The sequence below is a fragment of the Microcaecilia unicolor genome, chromosome 12 (genome assembly GCF_901765095.1).
Source record: "Microcaecilia unicolor chromosome 12, aMicUni1.1, whole genome shotgun sequence".
Classification (NCBI taxonomy): Eukaryota; Metazoa; Chordata; class Amphibia; order Gymnophiona; family Siphonopidae; genus Microcaecilia; species Microcaecilia unicolor.
Window position 1 is genome coordinate 62,853,530 of NC_044042.1, and position 26,451 is coordinate 62,879,980.

The 26,451-nt window shown below is 42.4% G+C and overlaps 1 protein-coding gene across 2 annotated transcripts in view; it reads right to left on the reverse strand.

The window, feature by feature from the left end:
- The window catches only part of CDON (cell adhesion associated, oncogene regulated), a 192,800-nt gene that overhangs the window by 64,508 nt on the left and 101,841 nt on the right, over positions 1 to 26,451 (reverse strand). For both annotated transcript variants that reach the window (XM_030220695.1, XM_030220696.1), the window contains exons 8-11: positions 21,019 to 21,314; positions 15,080 to 15,254; positions 9,218 to 9,349; positions 1,397 to 1,597 (exon numbers count right to left, since the gene is read on the reverse strand). In XM_030220695.1, the coding sequence (XP_030076555.1) occupies positions 1,397 to 1,597; positions 9,218 to 9,349; positions 15,080 to 15,254; positions 21,019 to 21,314 (804 nt within the window). The remainder of the gene's footprint in view (positions 1 to 1,396; positions 1,598 to 9,217; positions 9,350 to 15,079; positions 15,255 to 21,018; positions 21,315 to 26,451) is intronic.

The following is a 26,451-nucleotide window of genomic DNA, read 5'->3' on the forward strand; positions in this document are numbered from 1 at the left end:
TGCAAATTACACACCTAATTTAATTGAATAATGTGCTGATTAACACTGATAATTTGGAGCTCACAATCAACTATCAGTGCTCCTGGCTGGTTAAATATCCACTGGATATTTGCGGTCAGTGCTGACAAGTTAACCAGAAATATCGTGTGATAATTGGCAATATTCAGCACTGACCAGCTAAGTTTTGCAGGCAGATCAGACTGCATGAATAGCATCCCTATCTTTGGCCACTTTTAACTTAATCGGTCAGTGCTGTATATTGGCTTAGCCAGTGAAGTTAACGTCGGCCACAAGAAAAACGGATATTCAATGTCAGTCACCGGAAATGGCTCGGCATTGAATATTCAGGGTTAGTACCGACCGCGGCACTTATGCAGGCTGCCTCTCGCCGCCTGAATATCGAGGCCAGGGTGCCTAAATTGCTTAGTGTGCAACTATCAGAGGGCATACAAGCAGAGCGTGGGCGTTTCATGGGTATATCATCAAACGACGTGTGCAACTTACAGAATACAATCTGTTGCACATATAGGGCCAGATTCTATATATGGCACTTTAAAAATTCCATGGGGTAAACATTTCCGCCTAAGCATATTCTATAAGTGTCGCCTAGATTTAAGCGCAGTGTATAGATTATGCTTAGTTGATATTCCAGCGCCTAAAACTACGTGCATCCAATTACACCAACGAAAATGTGGCATAAATCCCTGCACACTGGGCCGTATTCTATAACTACACATGTAAAATTTGCAACGCACATGAAATGCCCATTTCTCTGCCCATAGCCACGTCCCTTTTGAACTGCACACATTAGAATTTAGGCTCAGAATAGGCCTAGTGAGTTGTGCATGTAAATTGTAATTACTGCCAATTAGTGCTCATTATTGCTTGTTAAGCGCTGTTAAAAATGTTGATTGGCTTGTTAAGCCAATTAAGCTACTCGCGTTGTTACAGAATACGCTTGGATTTCCATGCAGATCTCTAGGCGCGCTACATAGAATCCAGCAGATTGCATGGAATACCTAGGCAGGTCCACTTACATCAGTTACTGACCTATCATAAGCAGGCACGCCTTTGCGCTGATATTCTATAATGGCTTAGGTATGCTCTTAAGCATGCCCCTTTGTTGTGCTTATGGTTGCTGCCATGCTCTTCATGCAACAAAGCACTAATGACAAGCTAAGCTCATATGCTATACCACCAGCTGCAAAGACATCCGTCCCACAAGTGCATGCATGTAATTACTACCATCACATATGGACACCAGGTGCTACAATAAATCAAGCACTCTATGGGTTTAAGTACTTACTCTACAAGCAGAGACAAGACAAGCTAGCTGAGACAGAAAAAGAGACAGGCAGAATCGGATAGGCAAACAGTCCTAGATAAAGCACTATACCTGGCTCCAGGTTAGGAACTTCCACAGACAGCATAGCTGGGGAGATGTTCTCAGCAGCTGGCAGCCAGCTCTTGCCCATCTGCCTGTATTCCACTTTAAAGGAGGTGATGGGAGAACCGCCATTAGCTCGTGGGATCCAGGTAACGTAGACAGAGGTCTCTGAAGCTGTGGAGACAGTGGGACGATCTGGTGCCTCCGGGACTGAAGGAAAACAGAAATGCCGATACTTTAGCACATGCGGAGAGTTAAGAAGGAGGGAGACACCACTGGATGATACGGGACTCATGAGGAATAACTTGCTTTTCTCAAACTATATGTCAGATGAGTGATCCTTAAGGCAATTTTAAAAGACATCTGCAGGGTAAATGGTTGTTTACCCACAGCAAATCCCCCTTAAAAATTGCTCCTGGACATCTGGGGAAAAAGTATGCATGCAGCCAATAACATCTATATTTTTACCAATGGAAAAAAGACATAGCAGTGGGGGTGGGCCTGAAAATGCAATCATGGGGATTCATACCTTTAACCCAGCAGCATTGTGGACCCCTGAATTTTCTAAGGGAAACTTCAGGAGGAATTTCCCTATGAAAACTAGCTTGCCAAATATTAAATTCTAAAAGAAAACACTATCAAGACTTGCATACTTTTAGCCACATGTAGAAGAGATGTTCCCTGGGGCGTGCTTAGGTAGGGGAATAAAAATAATGTATGTAGATTACATTTTCAATTCTACCTGCATTATTTTATATGGGAAAAGTACCATACAAAAAGGAGGTGAAAAAGTCAACGGACATTTTGGCAGTGGCATAGCAGCCGTGCACTTCATTAGTGTTGCTACTGGGGATCCCCAAGCCCCACCAGCTGAAAACATCCTCTATGGAGCCCCTCAGGTCATCTGAACAGTGGAGAAGTTGGCGGTGTGCACATGTTCGGTTTATGCACGTAAACTGAGCATGTGCAGGGGGTGCCGGTGTCAGCAGCTGGAAAACCACCGCTGAGTTCCCCACTGTTCAAACAGTCCTAGGGGCTCTGCAGAGGATGTCTTCAGCTGATAGGGCCTAGGGATCAGCTGACAGGGCTTGAGGATCCCTGCCAGCCAAGGTATTAATTTTTAACATGGGCGGGGAGGGGGAATGGGTGCGGAGAGGAAATGCATGGGCCCACCCAGTCCATCTCTGGGCCTACCCAGAAATATACTTCTGGCTACACTACTGCACTCTGGAGATAATTCGATGCAGTAGGCACTAAGAATTACACGCCAATTACACAGCTAATTGATTAGAATAAAAGCGTATATATTGTATTGTATTATAACATTTATAACCCGCGCTTTCCCACTTGTCAGCAGGCTCAATGCAGCTTACATAATATAGCAAATTTACAAGATAAAGCAAAATGAATAAAACATCTAAACATAGTACATAAAGAGGTGGACAATAAGAAGGATAAGGATAAGGAAGGTGGTAGACGTAGGGAACAGGGAGATGGTGTAAGTTGGGGTAGGCACATACGCATGTAAATGCCAAAACTCTGCCTATGTGTTATTCTATAAATATGCACATATTTTACAGAGCATGTATTTTACAGATAGGAATCCACATGAATAGCGCCTGGGTAAAGCATGGGGCGAATTCTATAAATGGCACCTAAAAAATATCAGTGCTGAAAAAAACGCTGACGTGGTTTTCTATAAGCTATGCCTAAAGTATGGCAGTTTACAGAATAATGCTTAAGCAGAGAGGTCACACAGAAATTTAGGCACCGCTATTTGCACCAATGAAAACATGATGCAAATGCCTGCACCTAAATTTATGCACGGAGCACCAATATTCTATAATTACATGTGTAACTTAAAACCATGCCTTCGATCCGCCCCAAAATGCCCATGACCCTCCCATTTATGCACCCCCCCCCCCTTTACGGGCCACTTGTAAATTTTAGGCGTGGATTCCGCACCTAAATTTACACGCATAAGTCCCAATTTAATCTAATTAGTGCCAATAATTGCTTGTTAAAAAGCCAATTATTGGCACTAATTGTGCCATTATTCTATTAAATTGCACGCAGAAATCGGGCGCACACCTAAATTTGTGCACGCAATTTTTAGTGACTTTTATAGAATCAGAGGGTTAACATATGTAGCTTATAGAATTCAATAAGCTCCAAGTGTTTGTCTAGAATTTAGTGGCCAGCTCTATGGCTGACCTAAGTGCTCACATCGAAATTATACATGCATATCTAACCTGCTATTAGTATTGTATAAAGGAAATTAATCTCCTACTTTCCTTATAGAATAGGTGTCCTCTAGGTGCTTAAATACAGGCGCACAGTTATAGAATTGCTCGCTCAGTGCTTGTGGCAAGTTTCAAACTATATGTACCTGCCTACCTGCTCTTTGATGCAAACCATCAAACCAACACAAAGAAGGTCCAGATCTCCCGCAAAAAGCCAAAATAACAAAGAAAGCGGGAGAAAAACCAAAATAGACCAGATGGAAACCACAACTGGTAAGGGCACCAAAGAAGTTTATTAGGACCTAACACGGTCCGTGTTTCGGCCAACCGGCCTTCTTCAGGGGTCTTCAAATTGACGTATACAGATGTGCCTCCAAAGTTCTTATGGAGTGAAAGGCAAAAACGCTGATGCTGTCCAAAATCATACGCTGACGTTCGATTTCGGACAGCACCAGCGTTTTTGCCTTTCACTCCTTAAGAACTTTGGAGGCACATCTGTATACGTCAATTTGAAGACCCCCTGAAGAAGGCCGGTTGGCCGAAACACGGACCGTGTTGAGTCCTAATAAACTTCTTTGGTGCCCTTACCCGTTGTGGTTTCCATCTGGTCTATTTTGGTTTTTCTCCCGCTTTCTTTGTTACTTTGATGCAAACCCACAGCTACCCAAAATAAAAAAAAAATCCACAAACTTTGATCCAATTTGGATAGTCTAAAAATTGTGGAATTCATCTCTGATCTACTTATAGCATGAATACCAGCAGTACTGAGGCTGGAGTGGATGCACTTTTACTACTATATCTAACACGAATATGAAAAACGGCATTGCTACAGATCAGGGGTTCTCAACCCAGTCCTTGGGATACACCCAGTCAGTCAGATTTTCAGAATATCCATAATGAATATGCATGAGATAAATCTGTATGCACTATCTCTGTTCTATGCATGTCCATTGTGGGTATCCTGAAAACCTGACTGGCTAGGTGTGTCCCGAGGTCTGGACTGAGAATCTCTGCTATAGATATGACAACAACATAAGATCAATAATAAAACTATGGGCTAAATGGATCCTGTACATAACATAAATACTGCCTCATCATGCCTTGGTAATAACTGTCAAGTTGATGCTCACTGCTCCATTCCTTTATTTATTTATTTGGAAGATTTTGATAGACTGCACTATCCCTTCAGTATCAAGGCGGTTGTACACATAGTAATTTGATCTGTCAGATAATCTAACGTAAAACACAGCAACAGACATAGACAATACAAGAACAGTAAAGGAAGGGAATGAATAGTACAATATTGCATTCCCAAGAGACACTGTTATATAATCATTAAAATCATCAGCAAATCTGGAAACCAGAAGCGTAGCCAGACAGCCAATTTTGGGTGGGCCTGAGCTTAGAGTGGGTGGGCACAAAAATTTCTCTCTTCCTTCACTCTCCCCCTCCCCCCAGCACCTGTCAACTCAAAAGTTTAGCTAATGAGGATCCCCAAGGTCTGTCAGCTGAAGACTTCCTCCGAAGGCCAGAACTCCCTTTTACCAAGATTGGTGGACAGCAGAAAAGTCCATCAGCCACTGATGCCAACACCCCTTCTTAGTTGGCGGTGGGTCAAGGATACTGATGCTGACTGCAGTGCTTGGTAGAAGGAAGTTTTGGCTGCCTTTTGAGGAGGCCCTCAGCTACCAATACTTGGGGATCCCCATCAGCTACAGCCAGGGTCAGGGCTGATGTCAGACATGTTAGGAACCAGGTCAGAAAATAAAGCAGGGGGCCTCCCAGATCCCCTCTGCTCCCTGCCTCCCCCCCCCCCCCCCGATCTCCCCACCAGCCAATACTATCCCACCGACAGCAAATATAGAACAAGGGATCACAAATTAGAAATAAAAATACGTAGACAAGAACTGAACTGGGAACCTCAATTCGGCATGTACTGCAACACTGGAGAAATAAAAGGCTAAATGCATTTGCTTTTCTAGTGAACGTAATACAAAGACATCTGCTATGTACATTTCCTAAAGCTAACATACAGTATTTTAGTTAATAAATTAAACCATTGTTGTCTGGACATTTTATTTTTCCATTATGTTGGTTCCAGTTTCTCTTTTCTGCTTTCCTGTCTGCCCTCTGCTAATTCTCCTTTAAGCGTCTGCTGTCTATTTGTCTTTTCTCCTCTTTCCTGTTCCATTCACTTTTTACATGTGTGCCCTCTTCCTGTATACTCACACTAGCCATCTCTTTCCCTCCTCCCCAGCCAGACTTGGATGGGAGAGGTTCCAAAGACAACATTGAAATTCAAATCAGGTCTTATATACCGCTAAAATCTCTTTTTCAGGGTTCAGTGCGGTTTACATCAGTTAGATTATATAATTACAGCAACATGAGGTATAGTAACTCAGTATGTGACAGCCAGTGAAAGGACATAGGTAAAGCAAATTTGCAAGTAACAGTTTTGTACAATACACTGAAGATACATAACACTGCACTCTTTGGGAACAGGAAGGTTTTTAACTTCCTCCTAAAGCTAAGGTAGTTGTCATCGAACCTTATAGCAATGGGAAAGCAGTTCCATAGACACGTTCCTGTACAGGGAATAGTGAGCTAAAAGTCCTCTGAAATCTAATACCCCTTGCAGGACCAAGATATTAGGAACAGTTGGTCTTTTACTCTGTTGAAAATCAGAACAAAGCCTGCCACTATTTGTACAGAAACACCTCAGGTAAACCAGAGGAGGCTCCTCCTCAGCCAGCCTGAGCCCAGCAAAGCATCCTAAGAAGGGAAGTCACAGGAGGTATTTCTCAGGACATCACTGAAGAAAAGATAATCCTCAAAGGGGGCTTTCCTCCATTCACAATGCTAACCAAGACACTGCAGGGTGTCACCAGGGGAGAGGAGAGGCCCCTCCTTAGCCACACCAATGACCAGAACACTGCAGACTGTCATTTGAAGGCAGACATACTTCAAGCCCCAACAGTCCTCATCTTAATTTCAACTAGGGAATTTTTAGGAAGAAACAAGAATGGCATTTGAAAGCATGCAGTGGTGTATGTATACTTACAGCAGCCACTGGACATGAAAGGCAGCAGTTGGGACAGAGAGAATAAAGAGAAACAGGGTTACTATATCTCAGCAGGTCGGCGTCCTGTCTAGCAGCGTTACCTAACACTGGAGCCTCTCCTGCCCCTTTAAACCCTTTTGAATATGAAACCCAGCATGTGTAGTCAATCAATTTAATGCACAATAATCTATGCATTAATGTACATTAAAAGGCTCTAAAATGTTTAAAAATTCTATCTGAACTGTACAAATACTGCAAGCTGCCTTGAGCATTACTAGGAGCAGTGAGCTACAATACTCCCCCCGCCCAGAAAAACATTTTCAGCTTGAAAATGACTGAGTTAGTGAAATTGAAACATCTTTAAGGGGGGGGGGGGGGGGGTGAGTCATCAACATGAGCTACTGTTCTGTCGAGTTATTTACCACAAGTCAAATTATATTAGTACAGGGTCTCATTGCATAAAATGGGACCCTATGCTAAAATAAATAATTTACTTATGGTAAAATAACCCAACTTAACAGTGGTCTATGTGGATAACTTCCCCCTAAATGTATACAAAATTCATACCCCTCCGATATTCAGCGCTATTTAACCAGCTAGAAACGGCTCCTGACTGGTTAAATAGCGTTTAGCAGGCTAAGAGCAAATATTCAGTGGGAGATAGCCGGTTATCTCTGCCAAATATTCACAGTTAGCGCATAGTGGCTTACTGGCTATATCGTGTGATATAGCCAGCTATCTGCAAATATTCAAGCTCTGGCAGGCCAAGAGGCTCATTTTCAAAAGACATGGACGTCCAAAAGTGACATAAATCGGCATTTGGATGTCCATCTCACAGAAATGTCCAAATTGGAATAATCGAAACCGCATTTTGGACGTCTTTCTCAGAAGTCCATCGGATAGACGTCCAAATCTCAAGGGGGCATGTTCAAGGCGGGACTTGGGTGTTCCTAAGATCTGGAGGTCTTTGAGCCATAACAGAACAAAGCAAAAACGTCCAGTACTAAAACTTGGACATTTTGAGCTAGATCTGTTTTTCTTACAAACAAGGCACAAAAAGGTGCCCCAAATGACCAGATGACCACTGGAGGGAATCAGTAATGACCTCCCCTTACTCCCCCAGTGGTCACTAACCCCCTCCCGTCCCAAAAAGGTGTGTTGAAGAACATTACTTGCCAGCCTCAGATGTCATACTCAGGTCCATGACAGCAGCATACAGGTCTCTGGAGTAGTTTAGTGAACTTCAGACAGGTGGGCCCAGGCCCATCCCCCCACTACTGCTTACATTTGTGCAGGAAACTATGAGCCCTCCAAAACTCACCAGAAACCCACTGTACCCACATATAGGTGCCCCCTTCACCCATAAGGGCTATGGTAGTGGTGTACAGTTGGGGGTAGTGGGTTTTGGGGGGGCTCAGCACACAAGGTAAGGGAGCTGTGTACCTGGGAGCATTTTATTAAGTCCACTGGAGTGCCCCCCAGGATGCCCGATTGCTGTCCTGGCATGTCAGGGGGACCAGTCTACTAAAAATGCTGGCTCCTCCCACGTCCCAATGGCTTGACTTTGGACATCCATGGTATTTTCGAACACAAAAGATGGACATCCATCTTTTCTGAAAATTACCTTCTTCCTGCTTTGGAAATTGGACGTCTTTGTAAAACGTCCAAATTCTGCGACGTTTCTTTCGAAAATGCCCCTCCAAGTGTAGTGGGCAAATTGGACCACATAAATAGCAGTACTATCTTTGTCCGCTATTAACTTAACCAGCCAGCACTGAGGGGCCCTTTTACTAAGTCGCACGGGCGCCAACGTGCGCCCAACGCACGTCAATTCAGTTACCACCCGGCTACTGTGTGGCCCGGCTGGTAAGTTCGATTTTTACGCATGTCCGCTACGCGTGCCGGAAAATAATTTTTATTTTCCGGCACGTGGCGGAAACCGGGCGGTAATCGTCATTCTATACGTGTAGACCATTACCGCCCGGTATACAAGTGAGATCTTACCGCTAAGTCAATGGGTGGCGGTATGGTCTCAGGCCCAAAATGGACACGCACCAATTTTTATTTTGCTGCACGTCGATTTTCGGCCAAAAAGAAATAAAGGCCTTTTTTGCAGATGCGCTGAAAAATGGACCTGCGCGCGTCCAATACACTCGTCTAAACCAGTGCAGGCCATTTTTCAGCGCACCTTAATAAAAGGACCCCTGAATATTCGCATAGCTGGTTAAGTTACACCCAGCCAAAAAAGCCCCAGATCTTCAATGCTGTCACCAGAAACGGCCTGGCATTGAATGTCCAGGGTGAGCACTGACTGCAGCACTTATGCGGGCTGCCTCCCACTGGCTGAATATCGGTCCTATAAAGTTCTCTTCTATCATGTAGTGAGCATTCCAAATAACCATTACCCACTCCCTATCTTTCAGAAAAGTGCAGGAACAGAAGACTTGAAAATCTGTTTTTGCTGCAGAATGAAAAGCATAAGATTATCATAGTTATTCTGCCACTGGATCCACTGCCAGTACTTACCTCCACTGTGGCTGGAGGAGTCCAGTAGCACCACTCCAAATTTTGAATTACTGCCATCCGGGAGCACTGGGTGCTTTGGTGCGCCAACAGGGGGAGATGGAGCCTGAGTGTTCTTGGAAGAGGTCAGTCTCTCTATTAAGAAAACAGTTGACGACACAGAATGGGTACTGGATCATTAAAGCCTAACCACACACGCTAAACACATTCTATTATAAGGCAAATCAAGATTATAAGGCAGTTGTAGCAGTGGCATAGCCAGACAATAGATTTTGGGTGGGCCTAGGCAAGAAGTGGGTGGGCACCACGCGTTGTCCCCCCACCACCACCAAAAAAATATCTCTGCTGATGGGAAAACGCTTCTTTCCACCTTGGCAGTCTGCAGCAGGCAAGTGCTCAAAAACATGCCCGGGTGCATTTTCGTTACAATCAAGGGGATGACTTATGCTACTGCTAAACATGTGCTACTGTTGGGTGGGCCTGAGCCCTAAGTGGGTGGGCCCTGGCCCACCTGTGGCTATGCCATCGAGCTGTACACTGTTGCTGGAACTAAGCTCTTTGGGCAAAGGACCCTGCTGCATTTTGGCCTTTAGTGGGTAATTTTCAGTCTGGAATTCCAACTTGAATTCAAAAGCCAATAAGGAATGTGGATATTTGAACATCCACATGGCATAAAATACTTGTGTGACTTTCAAAATGAAATCTCTGCAGCCCCCCCCCCCCCCCCCCCCCCCGTTTTTCTTGCCATGACAGCAGGGGGATTTTACCATTATGCCGGGTGATTGAACAGTCTTGCCTTCGGTAAAGGGGCAAGTTCTTCTCTGTCTTTTAAACCAGCAGCTTTTTTCTGCTCCTTTGTACTGCCAGCTCAACTAGAACCAGGGTTGAATCTCATGCCAGGGTCATCACAAGAGGCACACAAAATGGGCACCCCATGGAACACTATGGTTAGTTTAGAAGGGTCTTCACGTGGAAATAACAGCATTTATAAAAGTAGAGTTTCTGCGTGTAGAAATGATGATTTCAGAAAGCCATTATTCATAGGAAGCAGAGAGTCACAGGCCACTCCACTGGCTCCCAGTTTCTTTCTGTATCTGGCTTAAAGTTCTATGCCTCACTCATAAATCTTACTCTAGAAATGTCTCCTCTTATCTCTATTCATCAACAATTCCATATACCCCCTCTCTGATACTGACTGGTACTGCCAGACAAGCTAAATTTGAATCAATGCGTAAATCTGCTTTTTATTTTTTAGCTTTGGATTTTTGGAACGATCTCCCCTTAATTTTTCATAGCGAGGAGTCCTTCATAAAATTTAAGCATCTTTTGAAAACCCACTTTTTTAGTTTGGCCTTCAGCTGTCGGGGGTCCGGGGGTCCCACTAGGTAAACCTACATAGTTTGACTTTTTTCTTTTTAGTCTTTGTTGTGTGTGTGTGTTTGTGTCTGTCCTGTTTGTTATTTATTTACTTGTTTGTTCGAGCTTGCTGCATGAAGTATTCTTTCCTATTATAATATCTCGTTTCATTTCTAACTTGTGTTGGCACTGTTACTTAATCTTAGATTGTGCACTGCTTTGATCTGTTCACTGGAAGAGGCGGTATAGAAAACTCTTAACATGAACAACCCCCCCCACCCCGATATTCGAAACCATTTAACTGGCCAGGACCGGCGTCTGGTCAGTTAAATGCCCCATAACTGGCTATCTGGCGATATTCAGTGGGGGATAGCCGGCTATCTCTCGCTGAATATCACCGGTTAGCGGTTAGCAGATAGCAAGTTATATCGGCTGACATAACTGACTATCCACTGATTTTCAGCCCCGCTTTAGCGGCCATATTTGGCCATGTGAATACATAGGATATCTTTGGCTGGTTAGAAGATAACCAGCTAAGTCTGAATATCAACACAGCTGGTTATCTTCTAATCGACCCAAAATAAACCGGATATTCAATGTCGGTCACAGGAAATTAGACTGGAGAAATCTTATACTCACTTTCAAAAACTGCTTAAGACTTTTCTTTTTACCAATTATATTGAAGAGAATCTATAAGAGTACGGTAAATGCTAAAATTTAGGTTAAACTGTATTTAATGTGTATTTTAATTTAGATATTGTGTTGTACTAACCATGTTTTTACTGCGTCTGGTTTGCTGTGCTTTCCTATTATTGACTGAAGTTCTTTTTGTATGCTTTGAGATGTATTTTTTTTTTAATGTAAACCGTTCTGTTTTGCTATCGCAATAAGAAACAGTATATAAATAGAATAAATGAATAAATGAAATGGCCCGGAATTGGAATATCTGGGTTTAGCGGTGACTGCGGGAGTTAGCCGGGCTAACCCCTACGGTCTGAATATTGGCCTTAAAGCGTACGGTCTTTTTTACAATGGAAATTTACTAACCAGCTTGTGTGAGACATTATCAGTAAATGTAAAGTTCTGTGAAAACAACCCGAAATGTGAGAAACAGCTGTATGCACACCAGCGATGACCCTGGCACTGCCTGTCTGTGATAAACAGTACTGAGAACTGAATCTAGTATGTGAAGGGGAAGGTGAAACAATTCATAGGCCTGCCAACCAAGGACCACTATTTATAAAACTGACAGGAGCTGAATTCATACCAGAGCTCTGCCTGGGCTGGATACAGTGCTAGTAGTATGACTCTCGTGTGGACATCCTATACAGCCAGAAACAGCCTTCCTTGGTGGTGATAGGCATGTGTTGGATCTTGTGAATCACTTGATCAGTGCAGTACAATTTATATTGTGTCTTTACTTGTCAGAATATAAGCCGGCCAATATTTAAAACCCTTTAACAGGCCATGATATAATCGGCTATCCGCCAATTTTCAGCACATCGCTGGCTAAGTTTGGTGCCCAAATCTTGCCGTGTCAATAGGTGGTACAGGTTCAAACTTAACCGGCCAGCGCCGAACATCGGCTTGGCCAATTAAGTTCAAATCGGCTAAAAATAAACCGGAAATAAGCTGGATATGCAATGCCGGTCACCGGAAACAGCCCAGCATTGAATATCTGGGTTCAGCGTAGACTGCAGGAGGATATGCCTGATATGCAGCCAGGGGCTGACGGACTTATTCCCAGACATTCAAAGCTGGGTTCTGTCCAGGTTTCAACTCTGAATATCTGGTTATTTTTGAGCCACTAACACATAGCCACTTAAGTCGATATTCAGCACTTAAGCAGCCATGGGATAGCGTGTAAAAATAGGACAGACTTTTATGCAGTCCCATTTATGACCTGAACCTGGCTACTTAAGGGCTCTGAGTATCAGCTCTTACACAGTCAAGTGCTGATTTTGCCCCAGAACACTCCCAACATAGCCGGTTTTGAGTTTAGCGCTAACCACGAATTTCAGCAGCACTTAGGGGCCCTTTTACTAAGTCGCGAAGGCGTGTACGTGCATCTTACGTGCATCAATTTGGAGTTACCACTCGGCTACCACGTGGCCCGGGAGGTCATTTCCTTTTTTTACGTGTCTGCTATGCGTGCTAGAAAATAATTTTTATTTTCCTAAGCGCTGCACAAACTGGGTAGTAATAATCATCATTCTAAGTGTGTAGATGATTACCGCATGGTTACCGAGTGAGACCTTACCACTAAATCAATGGGTGGCGGTAAGGTCTCGGACCCAAAATGGACTCGTGCCAATTTTTATGTTGCCGCACGTCCATTTTCGCAAAAATTTTAAAAAGGCTATTTTTACAGGCACGCTGAAATATGGATCTGTGCATGCCCAAAACATGCACCTACACTAGCGCAGCCCATTTTTCAGCATACCTTAGTAAAAGGACCCCTTAGCTGGTTAAGTGCCACTGAAAATTAGTGGATAGCCCCGACCAAGTGATTCAACCAGTCAGTGGCCAGCTAAATTGCTTTAAATGTCAGCCAGTAGGGAGATTTGGGGGGGGGGCTGGGGGGGGTTGACAGGGACAGAACTTGGTTTCTTTCAACCTTCCAAGCAAAAAGGTGTAGATGACCTGGTTGCAGAGTTTCCAGAGGGCCATGGTTTGGATGAGCCAAAATGTATAGAGCTAATACTCAATCCATGGTGGTCAGCGATTGTTCCAGCACTGACTGCTGTGGAAAAAGCTTCTCCCGGATATTTGCAATGTTTGGCATTTTTTCTTGGCAGTTTGCTCCGCATCAAGAACTTATGCTACCGTCTTCAGCGGACATTCATTGTGCGGAGACAATATTTCTTGCGTAACAACTTTAGTATTGAGTGCTGCTTGCTTGAATTGACCCCCGAAGCAGGCGTTAGCTGATGCCAAAACACAGCCTGTGTTGGGTCATAGTAATGCACACTTTTTCCATTCTTGAGAGCCCATTGTGCTTCTTTTCTGGATTCCCAGATATTCAATGCCAGGCCAAATCTGGGCACTGGCACTGAATATTTGGCTCACGCATGGCATCAAAGTTATCTGGGTGCCAGCCAATATTCAGACTGGTTTACAGATAACAAAATGCACAAAGTTAGGATAAGCCTTTTTGCTGTGCCCTGACTCCCTCCACAGACCCCCTCCCCCAGGCATTAAGCATTTAGTGCCACAGCAGCTTCCTCAAATTTTCAGTGGCAAAATACAGTTATACGATGTTAAAAATCGAGGAATCACCCAGTCAGTAGGATGTAACTGACTAGAAGCCCCCCCCACCCCCACAACTGGTTACCTCCTGCTGAATATTGTCCCATATATGTTTTACAATGAGAAAGCATATATAATTTAATAAGTTTCCGTTGGCTTTTGCACTTGATCCAAGGCATCTGAAAGAAGCAGCTACAGTAAAAGGAATCATTTAATTCAGCTACTTAGTTGGCTCGTCTTGTATCTGCACCTTTTAAAAAGGTGGGAAATACATGTGTATGTTTGCTGTAAAGTCATTACATATTCGTTGATGCTGGAACTTTCATTATGCAAAGCCTCCAAGTGATGTTGCTCTTTTTCTGCACATGTAGGTGTAGCGATGGCTAAGGTTCTGTCTCTGCAGAATAACAGAACCTTCAACTCTCTGCCAGAATAAAAGCGATTTTCATTTTTTTTACAAACCCTTGCAACTTCCAGAACAGGTACTGTGCTTTCCCTGCCTGGCTGACAGGTCCTGCATTCATGGGTCCTGAAGCTGGCCAGTCTTAAGAAATGAGCACAACTCTCCCCACCTCTCATTCCCCAGAGACCAACATAGGAGACAGTAAGTGTATCTACACAAACTGAAAATACACATATCACGCAGCAAAGCACTTTTCTGTGCAATAATCAAATAGGAACATGCTAAGAAATCCCCAACAGTTAGCGCACAGGCTTTGCACTTACCACATTATTAATTTTTGCATTTAACATGAGGTAAGTGCTAAACTTTATTGCACTTTAGTGAACAAGCCTCAGTCATAAGATGTGCAGTTGATGGTACATGCATAAGAACATAAAAGTAGCCATACTGGGTCAGACCAATGGTCCATCTAACCCAGTATCATGTTTCCAACAGTGGCTAATCCAGGTTACAAGTACCCGGCAGAAATTTAAATAGTAGCAACATTCCAGAACACCAAACAGAAGCAACATTCCAGAACCCCAAATAGAAGCAACATTCTGGAACCTCAAATAGAAGCAACATTCCATGCTACAAATCCCAGGGCAAGCATCCTCTGGTACAGAGTTCCAGAGCTTAACGATTCATTGAGTGAAAAAAATATTTCCTTCTATTTGTTTTAAAAGTATTTTCATGTAACTTTCTACATCATATGAAAATGACTGCCGGTCCCCTTGGCAAATGTATACAATGCAAGAGGCAGGCAGAGGCCCTAGCATGCCATTGCTTATGCTACAAAACTCAGGTATGGCACTAACCTTTGCTGGTCCGGAAAGTGAGCATAGCAGGCTGACCCTCCCCTGCTGCATTTCTCGCCACCATCAGCACTTCATACAGGCTGGAAGGCTCTAGTTCAGTGAGGTGGAGCTCGTCCTCACTGCCTGGCACTCGCACTGTGGACCAGCTGCCTGCAACACTTCCACTATCATCCAACTGCATGGGGAAGGAAGCGAGAGAACAGGAAAGGCTGTTATGTCTTCAGCGCAGACTACATGTAACTTAAAGCATGTTCACTCATAGCAGAACAAGCTGTACTATATCTGGATAGATCTATCGTTCATCATAATATATCAACAGACAATGGTCAAGATCACTTGTGAATCAAAGATCACCTACTACTGCTTGCGGAGGTTAATATAAACAGAACACCGAGTTCCATTGAAAATTGGCAAATGGGCTCTGTATATCGGATATCACTTTGAATATCTGTCCCAATGAAGATTGTGGGTGCTGTGGCTCAGAAGAGAAAGAGAGTGGCAAAAGAAGGAGGATATGCAGGACTGAAGCAGAATTCTTGGACTCAAAGCATCAACAGGTTTTGGTTTGACAAGGCGACCATTTTACACGTGTGCAGCTTGAGGCTCAGCTATAGGCCTCTGTTTAGAACAGACATGTTCTGTCAATGCACCTAAAGATTGTCACAGCCCTTGCACATCACCTGGTATCTGGTTGTCTCCCTTTTTCCTTCCGTTGGTTCCTCTATTCTCTTGATTTTCCCCTTTCTCCCTTCCCTGTTGCCTCTTCTTTCCTATATGCTTTTGTTTTTGTTGATGAATGTCCTTTTGTAATGTTTCTTTTCTTTGAACAATGGAGTTCTATTTCCTGCCTTTTCTTTTAAATTTTAAAATTTTATTATAAACCACTTTGATGCATTTGTAAAAGGCAGTATAGCAAAATCTAAATAAACCATAAACTATAAACTTCCAGACACCTCTGGAGTAGTAGCATACTATTTTGGGTGGGCCCACAGTAAAGTTGGGTGGGTCTCCCAAAACTACCCCCCCCCCCCCCCTTTATCCTGCATCTTGCTCCCTCTTCTCTGTATTTGCCACCCTGCCACCCCCCAAGATATGACATTTGCTGCCTCCTCGCCCGCAGCCTACCAACTCCCCCCCCCCTCCATGTACCTCAGCTTCTTAACGGGCATCAGCAACAACATGCATCCTCTGCTTGCACCAGTCCCGCAGGTTTCCCTCAGCAGCATCCTACCAGAGAGGAAACAGGAAGTGATTCTAGTGAGGGCGGTATGCAGCAGAGGGAAGCATGCAGGGTGCAGGCAATGGATGCGCGTTGCTGCTTCTGCCTTTGAAGGTAATAAGGTACACCAGGAAGGGGGAGGTTTAGAGAGAGGGGAAGTTGCTGGACCATGAGCGAGCAGGGGCAAGTGTTAGATCTGGATGTAGAAGAGAGTAAGAGAGGGGAACAAGCTGGCCACTGCTGAAACGTCTTGGGTAGGCCTCAGCCACGAATCAGTCCCACCTGTAGCTACACCACTGCTCTGGGGTCACAGTGGAATAATCCAGTCAACCTCATGGTGCACACCTACGTTTGAGTGCTTTTCTCAAGAGATCCAATCAATGTGAGAATAATTTGATAAAAGTTTTACATGGAGAAAAGGGCTTAAATAAAATTGTGTGACTGCATGCACACCTAAAGTTAGACGCAGTTTCTAGACTACACATAGTGCCCATTCTACGACTAAAATTTAGGCGTGACCATTTACCCCAGCTAAATCCTGGTATAAATGTCGGTGTCTCACTTAGGTGTGGATCGGGCATATTCTATAACATTGCGCGTAATTTTAGGAAAGCCCAACCCTCCATTGCCCTAGGTACAAAATAAGTACCTGTATATAATATATAAACCGCTTTGATTGTAACCACAGAAAGGCAGTATATCAAGTCCCATCCCTTTCACCTTTCCTTACAGGGCTACATGTAAAACTCTAGTCCTCTCAAGGAGCATCACTATCTGTACCCTTATCAAAAGAAATTGTACAAAGTGATATCCACCAGAGAGATTTCTCAGAAGTAGCACCCATGCTCTGGAATTTATTCCCAAAGGAGTTATGACTAACTCGAGACTACCTCTACTTCAGGAAGCAGGTGAAAGCCTGCCTTTTCTCCCAAGCCTTTAATACATGGGGGGGGGGGCATATTCAGACTGCTTGAGTTAGCCTGGCCAACTCCCACAGTTGGTGCTAAACCCAGATATTCAATGCTGGGTCATTTTCTGGTGACCGGCATTGAACAGCTGGTTAATTTGTGGTCAGTTTGAATATAACCAGCTATTTTGATATTCAGACTTTGCCATTTATGTTCAAACTGGCCAAAGATACCCTATGAATTCATGCAGCCAAATATAATCACTAAAGCGGGGCTGAAAATCAGCAGATAGTCGGTTATATCGGGCCATGAATGAGTCTGAGTTGTATATTTAGTTAGAAGACTGTAAAAAAATGAACTAAGGGTGTAAAGACTTTTACTAGACTGCTCTAGCCACCAGGGTGAAACAGAACGATGTACATACTAAAATAACAGAAAGAAAGAGGAAATGAACTCCACTGATGATAGGAAAGCAATAAAATCATGCAGAGAGGTAAAAGGAGAGAGGGAGAAGGTAAAAGGACTAGGATATATCTCTAGAAAGAGGGTCCAGTCATATTGTTTCCCCAAAGGCTTGCCTGAAAAGCTACGCGGTAAATCTGCTAAGTGCTATTTGGGGGGGGGGGGGGGACCGATTTTTTAGGCACACTCTACTGAATTTAGTCCTACATGTTGTTGTAAATCTGCACTCCAGTGAGCTGCCAGAACATGTAAGTCTCGTATAGGTCTACTAGCCAACAGCCTCTTATGCGATAAACATATGCAGATCAGGTGTTCTGAGGGCATATCAAATAACTCTTGAAATTTAGATTCCATATCTATACTGGACATAGATTTATTCAGGGATTGTATATAGTGAGAGATTTGCTGATACGCAAACTGATCTGCTAAATCTGGAGGTGCTCCTAACAAAGTTGAGAGGTCTTGTATTCTTCCATCTGCCAATAGAAATTGTTTAAGAAAATGTAGGCCCTGTCCCACCCACCTAACCACCATAGGGTTATCTAGCCCTGGTCTAAAAATCTGCATTTCCATATATAAGCAACAGGGTACTACACCCAGGATCAAAGGCCCTAGGTCTAGCCGTATCTCTCCACAATGTTTTAAGTGGCTGCACTATAGAACTACTACTACTTATCATTTCTAAAGCGCTACTAGACATACGCAGCGCTGTACACTTGAACATGAAAGACAGTCCCTGCTCGACAGAGCTTACAATCTAATTAGGACAGACAAACAGGACAAACAAGAGATAAGGGAATATTAAAGTGAGGATGATAAAATAAGGGTTCTGAACAAGTGAATAAGGGTTAGGAGTTAAATGCAGCATCAAAAAGGTGGGCTTTTAGCTTAGATTTGAAGACGGCCAGAGATAGAGCTTGACGTACCGGCTCAGGAAGTCTAGCGCAAATGGTCAGGAAGAGATACGTTTTTAGATGTAAGATATAGTTAAGATGCCAAGGGTGACATAATGCCTTTTCCATTCCCCCCGGAGTATAGACTTCTGTATTGCAGAGCCAATCTCCCAAGTGTCGAAGCAAACAGGCCACACTGTACTGTTTAATATCAGGAAGACCCAATCCACCCCATCTCCAATTGCCTAGTAAGTTGGAGAACTTTATTTTTGCCCCTCCCCTCCCCAGCAAAAAGAGGTCACTGCTTTATAAAGACTTTTATTGTCTTTCTGTTTCAAATATAAGGGGAGCATTTGTAAAAGATACAACCACTTAGGGAAAATAATCATATTAAATAAACTTATTCTCCCCATAAGGACAAAGGAAGTACTGACCACTTCTGAAGCAGTTGTTTTGTGGAAGTTAGTAATTTCGAGATATTAGTCTCACATAGTCTTGAGGTGTCAGTGTATAACTATATACCCAAATATATAAAAGATTTTTGGGCTCATTTCAACAGGCGACTCAGTCTCATCCAATTCACCCTTTGGGGTTGCGTTGCAAGGAATTCTGATTTGGAAAGATTTAATTTGAGCCAGAGAAATAACCAATCTCTGTAAAATTTTCCAACAATGCAGATAAATGATTCAGAGGATACCCCATTTAACCCTATTTCAGCTACCAGGGAATGGTATAAAGTCTGGATTGCCGATAGAAAGTACCCCGTGAAACTATATGTAAGTAGTACTTCATACATAAACGTCTAATTAACTGTCAAATGCCTTCCCTGCATCAAAACTGATAAGTAGAGAAGATGTCGAACCAAGCCTCACTTTCTTTAGGGAAGTTATTAACCGTCTCAGATTTTTTACCACCTGGAGAGAACACACAAAGCCCTAATATGAGGTAATACTTGAGCTAATCTATTAGCTAAGATCTTGGCAAATATTTTAGCCTTACAGCTAATAAGCGAACTTGGTCTGTTTGACTCCGCCTGTTGTGGATCTTTACCTGGTTTCAATAATACCACTATTAGGGCCTTCTGTAAAGTTTCGGGCAAGGTCCTTGCATCAACGAAGGAATTAAACACTGTTGTTAAGCTATTAGTAATCTCAGGGCATAGAATCTTGTAGATTTCAGATGAAAAACCATCCACACCACGTGATTTATTCAAAGGACAATGTGTTTAGACACATCTCACCTCTTCCTCTGAAACTGGGGTGTTAAGTAATGCCTTCTGAGAATCTGTCTGGGCAACTGCAGACATGATAAGATACATGGCACCATCTAAGCCCGTATCCTCTGGGTGGTGGTGGGGGAGAGGGGGATAAAGATTAACAAAAAAACTCTTTAAATATTTTGCACTTGCCTATCTCAGTTATTATCAAAAAACCCTTGTCATCTTTTAATTGGACTATTCTATGGGGGCCCCCGTTTTGTGTAATCACATGGGCCAACAGACTCTAGTCTTTATTGGCGTGCTTAAATAATTGAAAATGATTTTACATGGTGGATTTCTTAACCCTGGGGGAAGTCAAACACAAAAGTGGAGGAACTCCAAACCCTATGGATATAACAGGAACAGCTTAATGGAGTAGGGTAAAAGGATGGCGCCTCTAAAAACAAGAGGGAGTCAAACATTCTTCACACACAGGGTTTATTCTAATAAATACATCTTGAAGACTTGACATAGAACCATGTTTTGGCATTAAACACCTGCCTCAGGAGTCTAAAAAAATTCCTCTGCTGAATATCACCGGATAGCCGGTTAAGTGCCATTTAACCAGCCAGGTGCCATTCCTGACCAGTTAAATGGTTTTGAATAGCAGGGGAATATATACAATAATAAAACAATTAAAATAGAAATATTAGAACACTACCAAGTATTGAAGATGAAACACAATAAATTTAAACATTGAAAATTTGAAAAAAGCCTCAACAGAAAACAACAGAATGAGTACATGTGTAAAATACATAAAATATATGTGTCAAGTAAGGCCAAAGGGCAACATATAAAATATTGGAATATACTGCAGAAAAAATGAGGACAATCATGAATGAAAAAGCAGAAAAATGCACAAAGTTAAAATAGCAATTGATGAATTGAATAAAGAATAAACCCTGGCATTATTAGCCGATTTAGGAGTAGACTGGGAAACTAATAATCTGGCCTTGTTAGTTCTATTTGGATTTAAACTGTATTTGTGCCTGTCACTTCTAACTTGCTCCTCCAATTTTTGCAATTCAGCATCCTGTGATTTTTTTTTCTTATGAGAAGAATATGATATAACATCTCCCCTTAGTACAACCTTAGCGGCTTCCCAGAAAATTACACATCTACATTACATCGGTGCTTATCATACAAATATATGAAACACATGCAAATTGTAGGCAAAGCACTCCTACAGGCAGCATTACCTTGCGGTATCGCACGAAGTACGCGTTGATGGGCATCCCACCATCTTTTCCAGGTCTCCAAATCAAGTTGTACATGTCTGGCTTCCATGTCTGTGGAGGGCTTAGAATGATGGGAGCTTCAGGTAAGGAGACCCTGGTGAAGGACCGGTTAGTGGACAGAGTGCTGGAAAGCAGCTCTGTATGAGATCTGGTTGATGCTCTTGTTTCAGAATCCCCATAATCTCCTTCACCCTCATCACTTTGGGCAGTTTCTGTAGGCGTCACCTCGTCAGGCCTAGCGGTTGTCTCAAAATGGGCTGGCAGAAGAAACAGCAACAACAGCATTATCTGAATGGCATCAGTAGCCTACAAGATCAATCAGAAATTTAAAGAGTAATTTTTCCAAAAAGCTTACAGCTCTTTCTTAGCACATGGGGTTTAAAACAACTTGTTCAAGGTAACACAAGAAATGGTAGACAGGGTTGTAGGACAACAGTTCTGAAAAGCTAGCATAAAAACAGTTCTAGGTTGCACAGTTCACAGAATTGTTTCCAACTTCTCTGCGTGTGAATATGCCGTATGTTTGCAAGAGTGTGTGTAACAAACTATTGCAATGGAATATATACCTAAAAGCCTCAACTCTACAGTGCATTTATACATACATTGCAATGGACATTTTATTTCTTATTTCCTTGTCCCTTATTGTACCCATTTACCCCTACCTTACCCTTTTTCTAATTGTATTTGTTTAAAAAAACCTACAGTAGTTTAATACCTACCGTATTTGGCATTCACCATTACGGTATTTTGTAAGCCACATTGAGCCTGCTAATAAAGTGGGAAAATATGGGATGCAAATGCTACAAAATAAATAAACAAATAAACTATGCACACAAGTATTTGTATCTGTGTTGCTTCTTGAACTTAAAATGTCTTTTTCCCGTTTTCCTCTTGCCAAATTTGATCCCAACCTATTAGGTTTTCAGAAAATTATTTTGCCCTTGGATAGACAGTGTCAACCCTACATGCATTTTCTTTCCAACATGCAGTTAGGTTGGAAAGCATAAAAGGAAACAAAACTGGACTGATTACAAATAGAGTCTGATACTGACAAGTCTGTTGAACAGGGAGAGATAGCCAAGTAAATGTTCTATAGCATTTACCTGGTTAAATGTTTGTACACGTAGATTGAGGGCAGGTATAGACGGAGAAGTAGTTAATCACATTATACAGCTAAATTTGAAATACCCCATTCCGGCCTTTTTCTTACCTATCTAAGGGGACCTTTTACTAAACTGTGCTGAAATCGTGCTTAATGGATTCTAATGCGGAACATTCCTGATGCTAAATCAAGATTTAATGTGGGCATTTTTGTTTTTTTTAATTTGCAGGTTGTGCACTAATGTCAGCATGCAAAACTTGCACAAAATGAATACGGGACCACTTACTTCCTCCTATTTAGGATGCGCTAAGTGCTCCCACATTAATTCTGTGTAATCCGTTTAGCACGCTAATCAGAACATGCTAGCCAGATAGTGCAGGAACACTCGCTCCCGCCCATGTCAGGCCCCTCTACAGAAACATTTTTTTAAAATAGTTAACGCATGCTTACTTTGAGAAAACAGAAAAAATACCACAAAATACTTTAACGCATTTTGTGGTACTTTGTTTTCCTACACGGCCACATTAAGGGTTTATCCCTGGATTCTATATAGTGCGGCTTAAGTTGCGCGTGCAAATGGTCATATACTGGATTTGCATGTGCAACTTAATTAGTTAACAGGCCAATCAGCGTCGATAGCCAATTAACAAGCAATTATTGACAATAATTGCCATTAATTAGAATTTACACACACAGCTAAGCATATTCTATAACATGATGTACGTGGGGGCGTGGCCATGGGTGTGTAATGGGTGGGTTGTGGGTGTTGGTAACAGGATCCCTAAATATGTAAAACATTATCCATCTACATACTTGATTTGTTTGCAAAAGAATCCCAACAGTGACTTATATGTGGCCTAAAGTTTTAGGATATATACTATCAAAAATTCCAAGCACCAAAATAAATTTTTGCATCAGTCATTGAAATGCGCTCAAAAATACTCTTTATAAATTTTCAAAAAAGATATAAAAAGTGATATAATGGTAGATTTATTTATTTGTTGCATTTGTATCCCACATTTTTCCACCTACTTGCAGGCTCAATGAGGCTTACATAGTACCGTGATAGCGATCGCCAGTTCCGGTATAAGAAATGCAGAGTGGTATAGCGTTAGAATTCATGAGTGACAGAGTACACTAGGTAATGAAGGAGGAAGAGTTAAGTTTTGTCCAGTTCTGGTATAGGTTTTGTTGTGTTGCAGGGTTCAGGTGTTTAAGTTTGATCGTTATGGTATGCCTTTTTGAACAAGTTGGTGTTTAATTTTTTAATTTTATTTATATGTTGCATTTGTATCCCACATTTTCCCACCTCTTTGCTGGCTCAATGTGGCTTACAATACATCATGAGTAACAGAAATACATGAAAAAGTATACATTTAGTGATAACTGAAGGATTTTGGGTAGCATGATAATGATAATGATAGTATTTTAACAAGCAAACATATTAAGAAATATTTAAGATAATGATAATGGATGCAAGAAACAGCGAAAGGGCCATGCTTCCAAAGTATTGGCAATCAAAATAAGAATGTGAGCTCACATTTAAGGGATGTGTTATGAAGTATTATCTGTCAAACCGTTACCATAAAGATTACTAACATGCCTATACACTACCCCCCTCATTCTATAATATCAGTGCCTAAATCTAAGCATCATTTATGTACTCACTGGCTGATATTCAAAATGATTTAACTGACTGGAAACAGCCGCCGACCGGTTAAATCACTTGTTCATGGCAATCAGGTCATTTTCAGTGCCACTTAACTGGCTATCTTCGCTGAAAATGACTGGTTAGCGCTGAATTCGAAAGCGGTTAACTTGTGGATGTTCCAGGGGGCGGAGTCAGGTTAAGTGCTGATATTCATCTCCTCACTGCGAGGCCTTTTTACTAAGTCGCGGTAGGCTCTATGCGTGTGCAGTGTGCACCCAACTGAGACTACCGCCAGGCTCCTTGCGGTAATTTCAGATTTGGCGCATGAACAATGCATGGATGAATTATTTCCTCTTAGGTGCGCCAGTTCCGGTGGTAATCGTAACCTGGTGCATGTGTAGTGCGTGAGCTTTTACTGCTAGATCAATGGGTGGCGTTAAGGGCTCAGGCTGGCTTTGGGCGTGTGCTGGTTTCATTTTTACCACAGGCCCTTTTCCCATCCCATTAAAAAAAAGCCCTTTTTTGTAGATGAGGTAAAAACTGGCCCAGCTGGTGCCCAATACATGTGCCTATACTACCACATGCCAGTTTTTAACATTGCTTATTTTATTTCCATTTTGCTCACACCTTTTTCAGTAGTAGCTCTAGGTGAGTTACATTCAAGTATGCTGGATATTTCTCTGTCCCAGGAGGGCTCACAATCTAAGTTTGTACCTGAGGCAATGGAGGGTTAAGTGACTTGCCCAAGATCACAAGGAGCAGCAGTGGGATTTGAACCAGCCACCTCTGGATTGCAAGACCAGTGTTCTAACCACTAGGCCACTCCTCCACTTAGTAAAAGGGGCCCTGCATAAGCAAACTGCTTACATCAGGCCGCATAAATAACAGTCCTATCTTTAAGCGGTTTGGCTTCTGCAGGCAAGGGCGGAATATTGACTTAGCTGGCTATGTGTTAGCTGGTTCATAAAAAACGGATATTCCGTGCTGAAACCTAGACAGGGCCCGGCACTGAATATCTAGGAAAAACACCAGCAGCGGGCAGCAAAATCCTCAGTGCCATTGGCTGAATATTGGGGGCAGATTATAGAATACTAGCACTTATGCATGTGAATATTATAGCGTTAGATGGGTGCTGAGTGGTATTTTATTATCTTAGCATGCAATTTGCATAGCACACAAATGCAGGGTGGCGTTCACATAGGCAGGACATGGGGGTCTCCCACAATTCTGTGCACAGGTTATAGAAAATGTCAGTTATGCACTAAAGTGTGGCATTTATGTGTGCGCATTTATGCCTTCCATAGACATGGTAAAGTGGGCGTGTCTAAATGCTGGCACTTAATTATCAACTTGTTCCAGTATTCTATACAGAATCTAGTCCAAAATAAAAAAAACATCATCTGAACAAAGTCCACAGATAAATATCACATCGTGGGCGCAAAATACCACTACTGAAAATAAAGAACACACAACCTGGAAAATTAATTCAGGTATTGTTAAAATAAATTATTTTAGATACATTGGGGGTCGATATTCAAAGCGATTTAACCAGCCAGAAATGGCTCCTGGCTGGATAAATTACCTGTTCAGGGTTGACCACTAATTTTTAGCAGAATGTAACTGGTTAGCGCCGCTGAAAGTAACTGGTTAGCACCGAACTGCAAACCAGCTATTTTGAGGGCATTCTTGGGGAAGAGTCGGCACTTAACTGGCCAGGTTAACTGTATAAATAAAACCACATAAAACACAGTCCTAACTTTATGCAGTGCCCCATAGCCAGTTAAGTGCTGAAGATCAGACTTAATCGGCTATGCGTTGACCAGCTCCGCAAAACCGGATATTCAATGTCGAAGCCCGGACTTGGCCTGGCACTGAATAGCCGGATTTAATCTCTGGCGGCGGTCAGCAAAACACTGATCGCCACTGGCTGAATAGTACCCCCATTATTTCTAACAAAGGATATTGGGAGTGGAGGAGTAGCCTAGTGGTTAGTGCAGTGGACTTTGCACCTGGGGAACTGAGTTCAATTCCCACTGCAGCTCCTTGTGACTCTGGGCAAGTCACTTAGCCCTCCATTGCCCCTGGTACAAAATAAGTACCTGAATATATGTAAACCACTTTGAATGTAGTTGCAAAAAAAACTTCAGAAAGGCAGTATATCAAGTCCCATTTCCCACCTCAAAACTGAAAAATGGCTGCATTGTGGAGGTCCACAGGTGGGAAATTCAAGCAAAAGGACTTATGTGGTTGGTACCTGTTACCAGCTACACAAGTTCCTTTGAATATTAGCTTTTGAAAATGGGTAGAAAATCTCTAGCATCTCATTTAAGCAAAACTACAAGTCTTATAATATTCTGATACTTTATCCTTCACCTGTAAAACCTATATCAGAAATGTGTTCTTACTATAAGTGCTTATTTAATATTCCTTACAATGTTATTCACACCTTACATACATCAGAAATGTACTCTGTATCCAAATGCTTGACTATATTCTTGATCATGTTATTCACGGCCTAAATGCAACAACAACTGTTATCTCAATCTTTATTTACCAATAACGACTCATTGTAAGCCACATTGAGCCTGCAAATAGGTGGGGAAAATGCAATAAATAAATAAATAATTAGTGGAGGAGTGGC